Here is a 10,756-nt window from a genome sequence, read left to right as displayed (position 1 = left end):
GTGGGGCCCTTCTGTCCCCTGGCCTGTACTGCTGCTCCGGGCAAACCAGGGGCAGGGGACCGGGCCGGGGCACGCCCGGTGTGTGCCTGCCTTTGGGATCAGAGCCGGGCTCCACCTCTGCAAAGCCTGTGCTCCAGCAGCACAGAGCGCTGGTAAGAACTGGGGGCAGGCTAAGGCCAAATTAATTACCAGAAACCACACAAAAGGATTTGCTAATCTACGTTATTTTATGTCTCCATAGAACACAAAGTTAACAATAACCCTATTTGTTACAGCTTTCAAGGAGGTTACAAGTACAACAGCATAAAAGTCTCAAGACTGCAGTAGTTTAAAAATTGCTTTCAATTATTTTATCAAATAAGTATAGTAATAAGGGAGCTATTTTACAGAGTAAGCAGCAACGTACAGTCTTAGTTCCAAGAAAGAGAAACGTAATACGAAGTCAAAATAAACCTTAGCTATCAACAGCCACCACTACTCTTCATGTATTACTTTGTCCATAACGCACAGAAATCAAAACCTATTGGACTGACTGCTTCCACCGAAGAGAATTGTGCCAAATCTTCCATTAACAGAAAAGTCAGTAGTAGAAGAACTTCCTTCAAAGAAAGAACACCACTAGCCATTCATATTGCATTCCTGGATGTAGTGATATTAAGGTTACACTGGAAGAACAAGTTTTCCAGAATTAAAAAAAAAATACTTAATTTGATTTATAAAGTACAGTTCATTATATTCATTGTGCTTTTGAAACATTTATGTTGCAGGGATCTTTGGCAATCCAAATTCATCCACCAATACGCCATCCTATAAGAAAGAAGAAGCAGCAACAGGTTAACAACTCTCCACCAACCAGAACATTTCACAGACGTTCCCTTATGATTTCTATAAAGCAATATATGTGTACTTGTCACTGTGGGGACAAAATAAGAAAGAATAATATATTATATATAGTAATTTAATAAGAAAACAAGAGCATCAGCGTTATATGAAGCTATATTAAAGCCCCAAAAGCAAACATGCAGATGAGACTTACATTTTTAAGAATAACTATTCTAGGAGCTGTAATGGTACATGCAGTCTGACAACGTTAGACAGGAGTTGCAAAAAGCCATTTTACGTCCTTAGAATATAATAAAGAGCATTTAGTACACTGTATTCTCATATATAGCATCCAAAACACATAAAAATGTTAAGCATTTTTTTATTCAAAATATTAAGGATTCCAAATATGAAGCAACAAACACAAATGTGATCAGTCCAAAACAAAACAAAACAAAAAAGTATTTTGCTTTTAAAGAGGAAAGGACTCACTTTGTTTTTCGTATCGGTAGGAGTGACCTCTGGGATTGCTGGAGCAGATGCGGCTTCATCCAAGTAGGAATTGTCTTCATCAGCTAAAAGCTCATCACCTAACGCATCCAGTTCTGAAATTGAATTACATTGGTTAAAAAACTATGCAACGAACTCCTTTTGCATAAGAAAAGGTCCTCTTACAGAGAAACAGGATTCATACTGAATGCTTACATTCATACTCATTTAGCATTACTTGAGTTATCAGTTGGGAATAAGCACACACACACACAAAAGAGAGAGAACCTTTCTTCCTTCATTTGTAGCATTCTGTTAGCATGTATCTCATGTTTGTCTCACGCTCTTGTTGCTAGTCTTAAAGGAAAGCGTTAAACCAGCTTTTATGGTTTAAAAAGTGTTAAAACTTTTTTTTTTTGAACACACTTAAAATATTTGACTAATGAAATTTAAAATCACTGTATGACTGTATGATGATTTTTACATTCAGTAATGTAAAAATCATCCTCCGCCTTCCTAACCTGCTTCCAAGTCATCTTCATCAATCTCTGGTGTTCCATAGCTACGACTCAGTGCCTCCTGGACTTCATTGGCTTCTTCCATCATATCCTCTAACTGGTCTTGTATGTCCTGCAGCACGAAACAATTTCAACTGGTCTATATTTAAATAGTTTTAGTTACATTTATCAGAGCTTAATCAAATTCAGTTTAATAATTCCAACGTACACGACACTCACATTTTTTGATGCATAACCCATGTTTTGAAGCAGCATTAATACAAATCAAGACACATGCATTCAGTACTATATTATGGCCTTTATTATTAAAATTGTAGTAAATGTATGAGGTAGAAAAAGAGGAACCTTGAAACAACATCTCTGCAAAATCCTTTTAAGTATTCTTCAGAGTAAATTGAAAAGCTCTAATAAATTACAGAGTCCAGCATTACCTTGAAAAGCAGGGAAGTATGAAATCTAGAGAAATTCTATCTACCATCTGAAGAATAAGCACGAACCTGAGTTATGCCTGAGCAAAATTTAGAAGATACTTCAGCACACCTACTGGCACTGTGCTTGGGTACAAGTAAGGAGACACTTACCTGAAGGTTTACAATGTAGGCCATGTAAAAAAACAGCATAGGAAAGAGAATGTAAAGGAATCAAACTCTTACCAAATGCCAGTGCTGAAGTGCAGCATACTTTATATTTACAGAACTTGCAGGGTCCTTTTTAGGCATTTTATGAAGAGAGGGCCAGGCCTTACAGACCTCTTGAAATTATTTTTTTTTTGTTTGGTTTTTGGTGTTCCTTTGTGGCTTGGGTTTTTTTTGGCAGGGGCAGGGAGGGGGCAGTTTCTTTTTTTGTTTTGGATTTTGTTTTCCTTGAACTAGGGAAGCAAAGCACTAATCTGCAAGTTGCTAACATGGGGGGGAAAACCAAACAGAAGAGAGACAAAAAAGCCATAGCAGGAAGTATTCACCAACATTTATGCTGAAGTGCAGAGGGAAGGAAGGGAGAGATTAAAGATTAGCTCAGCAAGGAAACAATAATCAGTGCAGTAAGGCCAACAACTGATTGTGTAGTACCAGAGAAACCAGGAAGGAATTACGATGGTGGTCCCATAAAAAAGGCAGGCAAACTCACATGAACTAAAACAATCAGCTTACCTTTGAGTTACACAGTCCACTCATCACTACTTCAGCATATTGTTTCTGTTCTTTAATAATTTGAACTATAGCTCACCTCAATTTGATCAATTTTGACTTGCTTGTAGGCTTTCTTCATTTCTTTCACCCCCAGTTTCATTGCATCCACCTAGAATAGAGTCAAACAACATGCTTGCAGCTGATGTAGCATACACAAATTAAGTAAATGTGAGATTAATATACTGGTACCGTTGTCTTTGTATCCTTCAGTGCCTGAATAGTGTAATTCGCTTGTTCCATATTAAAAGACTGCTGTGACAGATTATCCCTCTGTTGTTCATACCTGTTAGAAACAATGCAAATAATGGTTTTAACACACCACACTATTTATTGCCACAAACATTCTTAACTTTTTAAAGAATTGGAAAGTCATCAGCAGTAGCCTAAAGACAGGAACAGATATGGGGTTTAAAAATTTATTACGAACAATTGCAGAATAAACAGCTTCATAAAAATGTGGCTGTTATACATTTCTGTGTATTTAAAACTGACAAAGCTATTCCTGAACTAAGCTTCTGTTTTAACTACCAATATCGTATTTGCATAGGCATACACTGTAGGTGAGGATACAGCAAGAGTTTTAATTACTATCAGCTAGAGATACATGCCATTGCTCACTAATGCTGTAAGCAGAATGGAAGAGATGCAGGTTATCCAAACCTCAATGATTCTGCACTGGAGCTTTGCAGAGCAGGGAAGAGGGGGAGAGGATAGGGTAGCAAAAAGAAACCATCGAGGCTAACCAAAAAGAAAAAGATGACTTTAAAAAAAATCAAGAAATCATCCTTCTCAAAGATAAACTTGTAGCCAATCAAGAATGTAAATTATGTCAAGTTAATCGTAAAAACAAAGGCATAAAACCAAACTATGAGTTCTTCTTCACACATCCAAGGCAGAGGTCTGCAAGACAAGGATGATCCAAATACAAAATTCTGGACAAGGAATGAACGACTAAATGTGTTACTGTTCAGCAAAATGGAAACGAGATGACTGAGGGGTATGATGTCTTTTATGACATCACATCTTTTATGCTCCCCTTTTATGAGGGGCCCAGTGACTGTCAACAGGGAACAACTATCAAGTAAGATTAGCAAGCAGCATAGTCAAAAACCAGAAGAAAAAACAAAACCAAGCAGTCTTCCTCACAACATCTAACTACTGTATTCCTTACCATAGGGTATTTTGGATGGCAAGAGATCACAAATACTTAACAAGTAATTGAGCAAGTCTGCAGAAGTATAATTCATCTGAGAGATATAAAATACAAGATAATATGAGCTTTGGCTCAGATAGCATCTAAGAAAATTGCAGTTCAGGGACTAAGCTACTCCACTGAACACTTAGCATGTTCTGACATTCTTTCCTTTGTATTTGTTGCTGGACACTTTTCAAGAGAGTATACTAGACTAGACCAGACACAGGATCATCTATCCTGTCCATTCTGGGTTTTTTGCAGAGACACAATTACCTGCAGTACATGTGCACAAGTCCTAAGGGGTGTCCACAGAGAACAGGTAAACGTGTAGTAAACCACACCAAGATCATCAAGTACAATAGTTATAGTAATCAATTAATAATATAAAATGAGGCACTCCCTCAGAAAGTTTAGGAGCCAAGCACAGCTTTAATAATGAGCAGATTTAGGTCAGCTTGTCCCAATCCAAATTCATATACTCACATACAAATAAGGCACAAATATGCTGACTCTGTAACAAGATGCTTCTGAAAAGCTGGCTAGCTTGGTCAGCATTTTTCTTCAAAGAATGTTCAGAAGCAAGAGTACTGGAAAGCAAAATGAGAAGTGTGCCACTCCCCTTAAAAACAGGCTTTCATTAATCCCAAACTGAGAAAGGTGTAAACTTACATTCGCTTCTGCTTTAACACTCTCAGTGCTTTCTGCTTTACTGTATTCTGAAAGACACAATATTGTTACATTAGGAAAAGTATTTTACTTTATACTTGATTATACTGTTTAAACCTAATGAATAGCACTGTATTTTCCAATATTTTCCTCAGTTACTACTACAAAGAGTTTAACAATAGTCACATTCAGTGTTTGTTCTGCCCTAACGATTAACCAATTAAGCCTGTATGTAAAGCTTCTAGTAGAAAATACTTCCAAAATTTCTGACTTTTAATTTTTTTATTTCTTTTTATAAGCAGAACACAAAGTCAAACTTACTCCATCAGAACCATCTTTCATCAACATATTTTAATGGTAGGCATCAAATAATACTGCAAAAGGTATGTTAATAATACTGTTTATACGTATTTATTATTAGATATTATGTGTTCATTCCCTTTCAAAAATGGGGTTTCTTACTCCCTTTCTGCATAGTGCAGACTTTTTATTTTGGCTGATGAACAAAACAGCCTCTCTGCCAGACTTAATTCAGGTAACAGAAGGAAGAAGGAAAGCAAGTTACTTCTGAGGAATTACATTACACTTTGGAAACAATAAAAACCCAATGCAAACACTGTTCAAAGATGCATGTCTAAGAGATGCTTCAGAATAAAAATAATCCTGGCAGTATCTTGTGTGTCATCAGTGGGGCAAGATACAATCCTAAGAACCTGACGAACTGGCTAAATCACCCCTACATGACAAGAAGCATAAGTCACATCCTCTCATGCTTAAATCCCACAGAAGATTCTTACCTTTGCAGGTCCCTCCCTCATCTTCTTCATTTGATCCTTATACTTCACTAGTTCTGCATCAAGCCTAGCGATTTTCTTGTCAATTGACTCAGCTCTGCTATCCACCTTTAATACACAAAAGGGAAAACAAACAAAAAAAATTCATTAAGATTTTATTCAGGTATTGGACTTTAAAATGAACAGCCTCAGTTTTATTATGCTTCTAAGTGCATTGTTTCTTCACTCAGTGGTTTTACAAACAGTTTAAAGTTTGTAGAGAATCTAAAATCAGAATCAAATGAAACAACTTCTACAAGGAGCACAAGAAACTTTCTGAGGTTGCAGGAAGCTCTGCCATTGTAACGTTTTCATCATTTTGAGATGCTCCCTTGTACACCCACTCAAGTCATGGTGTCTATTCAGGATTTCCTGATAACATACAGTGCCAGGGACTAAACTGGAACAGACAAAGAAAAACAGAAGTACACCATGCTGGCAGATAAGGGGGCAATGCAAAAGGGACAGGGATGTGTTCAGCAGGGCTAGAGGTTTATTTATGGTGGCCAGAGAACATTAATCCTTCACAATAATACCTGGAATACTGGTTATGTTTAAGAAGCCCAGACTTAACCATTTTTTCAAAGGTGCCTGACTTCTTTGTCAGAGAGACACTTTTCCCATCACTTTCCACAAAGGGAACCAGGACACAGCAGTTCCACCTGGTAGCTAGTCTGAATTCTTACTGTACTTTTGCTCCAAATCCCAATAGCAGCTGCATAGCTCAGGAAGAGGCCTTCAGCAGTCAACTGCAACAGCCCTAGTGCAAAGCATATCACAGAGCTGTCATTATGGAAATATTTTAACCCTTCCTCATAAGAGGGTTAAAGACGAAAATTAGGCAACCAAGCATGGGTACAGATCATGCTAACAGCTTATACAAACTCATTAAAAGCCCAAAGAAAGACTCCTTAACATGAACCGACTATGACAGCACTTCTCTGGAAACAACAAAATAAAGCTTATTAACTTCTCATTCCAAAGTGCCTCTCTAGGGATTAGAATACAATGACATTCCAATTATAGTGTGATACCAATCAGTGAAAATTTACAATTCTGACTTGTTAACAGTGTGGCTAAACGTGTATAATTATGCAGATTTTTATTCTGGTGTCTCAGTGACCCTTTTAAATCTTTGCTTTATGACATCAACATACATTTGCCAGAGGCATCCTGAGCTAAAAATTTTATATGAACACTCCACACAAGACACTAAAGTGCCTGGGCACAGCTGGCATTGGAAAAATTGTATTAAGCTTTCTGTTATGCCAAATATTTTACTAACAGCAAGAAAAATAGATATTTTAAAACTCTTGGAGGTTCAAAGGTAGCACCTCCTCAAGATCTTCATCAGCTAAATGCATGTTTGAGGTGAGCTGCCTTCACAAGGGAGAATCAGTTATTTGGTTTAGTTATATAATTAATCTTTAAGCAGTACTAGCAGGAAATGGAGAAAGATCCTCCTACATTGATTAACTACATAAAAATGTCACAGAGACATTACACTACACAAGACCTCAGCTTTTAAAAATAAGAATGGACAGAAGGGACAACACATCTAATTTATCCAAAAGAAAACTAGACTGTATTAGGACTTGAAGAGCTGTTTTCTATTCACAAATAAGGCATACCAAGATACGTTTCATTGCTACAGAAGGGCCCCATCTAAACAAAAGAAAGTGATCATGGTATCCCAAATCCCTATTAAGCAAAACTGCAGCTTATTTCAATTTTAAAAAAATAATAAGAACATCAAGTATAAGACTGAATTTTAACGTTGTTGTCACAATTATTAATTAGCCTTTTGTTCCTAGGTTTCCTACTTACTACTCTGAAAAAAACCACAGATTTGGAGTGTTTTTTCAAAGAAGAAAAAGTAAAAACAATACCAGTGCCTCAGTTCCTGATGCATCCTTCCTCCTACCAACCTCATGACAGCTTTGAGTCATCTGACTGTGCTCAGCCAGAAAGGATTAAAAAAACCTGCCACACAGTGCAATGTCAAGGCAAGCACGGCAAAAAAGCGAGCAGAAACTGCAAGAAAGAGTGGAAACATACCCATGGGGTGGTAAGTGAGGAGACAGGAGGACATCACACAGCCAGCCAGCAAGCTCATTAGTAACCAGCCATCACAGAAAAGTAGGGAAAAGTGTTTCCTGGCCTTCAGGAAACACTTCAGATTAGTGATCCCACAGAACCAGGTCTTTAACAGCAAAAATCTTGAATTGTTTAGATACTTAAGGTGATGCTTGTTATCTTGCAACACGAAAAAAAAAAAAAAAAAAAAAAGCATGTTGTATGCTGATCTTACTGGGTTCAGTCATACTACTTCTGCATACACAGGAAAGAACATCCAAAACACAGGCATAATGAACATTAAGCATTGCTTGCCAAATATAGTAATTCCTAACTGCATTTAATGGGTAATTACCACTGCATTAACATGGTAAGATATTTTACAAAGCAACTTGACTCTTTCAAGAAATACAATGAAATGTGCCTAAGATTGAAAACAACACAGAAGTGACATTACTTAAGTCTCCAAACTCCTGATTTTAACCCGGTAAAGAAACAGGGCAAGCTTTTTTAGTATCTCACACAACTCTCTTTAATAATAATTCACATGCAATTTAAGAAGAAAATCTAATGATATCTCTAGTCTTTTAGCAGGATCTATACTAGAGACTTAACTATCGGAAATTAACTGAAAAATACAGCAAGTCTTTCACAAACCATATAGATTACTTTGTGTAAATCGGCACAAAAAGTTAATTCATAAACTTCAAACTTGTAAAAGGAACTAGGTTTCTCCCCACACTTACTAGTAAACCAGAATTGTCTTAAATTTTAGTTGGAATTGAAAGATGTCAAAACGGCAAAAGCTAACATGGAGCTCAGTAACAGTAACAGCAGTTTGTACACTTCCTCATACCAAAGAGCAGTGCTTGGAGCCAGCCCTTCATCTCCCAACAGCTGACCGGCACAACTACTTTTCAGTTAACCTGCTGTCATGTATTGCCAAATTTTCAGAGAATGTAATTACAAACAACTAACAGAGAATCAAAACTGCATGCAGCTCCTGGTGGGCGGTACTGATGACTCTCTTTTTTTGGAAAACATCCTAAATTCCTCGTGTTGCCAATCAAAAGTGTAATTTAAACAGCTGCTTTATGTACCCCACAAAAACACTGGAATTGAACAAGCTCTTAGTAGAATAACGACTGCTGGCATATCTAAATTTTGTCTTCATTTGCTTCAACATTAGAAAACAGACATTAACTTGGAAATGGCAAAATCACCCCTGAAAAATCTAACAGACTAATAAAGAATTAGTGTTATAAGGGAAACGTTTCCTGGCCTTCAGCTTACGCTGCCAAAACGGCAATTTAAGATTTAAGTATTTATAATACTTAAGTTATAATTTATAAGATTTAAGTTTATAACAGTATATCAGATTTTAGAGTTCTAGTCATCCACTGAAGCATTTACTGGTAACAATGGGAAAGGTACCCCTAATTTTTGAGCACATGCTTTATTCACTGTTCTAACTAAACATACTTAGAGCTATGTTTGGGCTTAATACAGCTAAAAAGCAATACAGGTTCTTCACCAATAAAATAACCTACTGGGAAAAACACTATCACCACTTCTCCCTGCCCCAGCCACTGACGTATGCCAGAGACTGATGTGCATGGGTATGTGTAGGTAGCACATACCAAATATCAGGCAATTAACTCAGGGAGTCTCTTCACCAGATAGCAAAATAAATTTTCTGGGAGGAAAATCATGATTTTCCACAGAAATTTTTTGTTGTCAGATTCCTGAGACAACATTTACTTAGCCTTAGTAAACCTCCACTTACACCACAGCCATTAATGACCTTTCACTGACTTCGTTAACCGCTAAGACAAATACTCAAGACCTCTGTATGCTTTCTCCACCTTCTAAAATTAGTTTACGACAGAAGGAGCTATAAAAACACACCACAGTTTTCTTCACAAACTTAAAAGCCAAAAAAATACTATGGAATCACAAGATTAACCATTTTAAAGCTCTTCCTCAACCTTCTTTTCAGGCAGGCCAACCTTAAAACAGCTATAAAGTGTTCTACCATGTGTCCCCTCAGCGTTCCTTACTTGCTCTGGGCTTCGTAACTGTCCATAGGTACACATCTTCACCACCGTCCCTACGGCAAGCCCCTGGTAGTAGACATTTGCCCTCCCACCTTCTCTACTGGACAGAGGCACTGGTTTCCTTGCTCCCGTCCCTGCCTTACCACAAACTGGTGTGGCAGGAGTTCACTACTGCAATCAGCAGCAGTTGTGCAGTCCTCAGATAGAAATACTGCAAATATCCATGAGGACGTAAGGAGAGCCAGGCCTTACGTGCACATGACGTGCATCCACGTACGGGATGAGTTCCCAGGCACAGCAAACAAATACTCGTACAAATGCCGGTACCAGCGCACATGTACGCTCCTGCACAGCTGCACACTAAAACACACAAGTATATGTATACATATGTACAAACACGCTCCACCAAAGCACGGGCATGTGTCTATGTAGACAGACGCACACTGTGCCCACACACAGCTACGCACCCGCGCTCAGGTACGCGGGCGCACACGGACGCACGGCTCCAAGCCCCGCGCCTCCGGGCCGGTGCGGGCACCCGCATCCCGCCCACGGGCGGGCCACCGACACTCTCACCTGCAGCACGCCAGCGGAGGCACGGCCGGCGAGGCACCCCTCAGCCCCGGGCCCGCCCCGGCCGGGCCCGCCCACAGCCCGGCTGGCCCTGCCGGCCCTGCGGCCACCCCGCCGCTGCCCTGCCCCTCCCGAGGCGGCGGCAGGGCCCGCCGGGGAGGGTACTGACCGTCCCGATGCAGTCGGTGAGGCTGGGCGGAGGCGCCTTTGGCTTCGCTTTGCCGAAGAAGCGGTTCATGGCGGCGGCGGTGCCTCGGTCCCGGTCCCGGCAACAGCAGCGGCGCTCCCCGCCGACCCGGAAACCCACCGACGGGCCCGCCCCGCCCCCAGGGCGGAGCCG

The 10,756-nt window shown here is 39.4% G+C and overlaps 1 protein-coding gene across 1 annotated transcript; it reads right to left on the bottom strand.

Annotated features, from left to right (window-relative positions):
• Positions 1-208: 208 nt before the first annotated feature.
• Positions 209-10,751, bottom strand: CHMP5 (charged multivesicular body protein 5). Its single transcript, XM_055799142.1, has 8 exons — positions 10,586-10,751; positions 5,675-5,779; positions 4,881-4,927; positions 3,206-3,299; positions 3,054-3,125; positions 1,833-1,941; positions 1,315-1,427; positions 209-807 (listed from the first exon to the last, which is right to left on the bottom strand). Exons 1-8 carry the CDS (start codon positions 10,652-10,654, stop codon positions 757-759), a joined length of 660 nt encoding a protein of 219 aa, XP_055655117.1. The 5' UTR covers positions 10,655-10,751; the 3' UTR covers positions 209-756.
• Positions 10,752-10,756: the final 5 nt, after the last annotated feature.

The sequence above is a fragment of the Falco peregrinus genome, chromosome 3 (assembly GCF_023634155.1).
Source record: "Falco peregrinus isolate bFalPer1 chromosome 3, bFalPer1.pri, whole genome shotgun sequence".
In the NCBI taxonomy this organism is placed as follows: Eukaryota; Metazoa; Chordata; class Aves; order Falconiformes; family Falconidae; genus Falco; species Falco peregrinus.
This window is presented reverse-complemented; position numbering and strand designations above follow the sequence as displayed.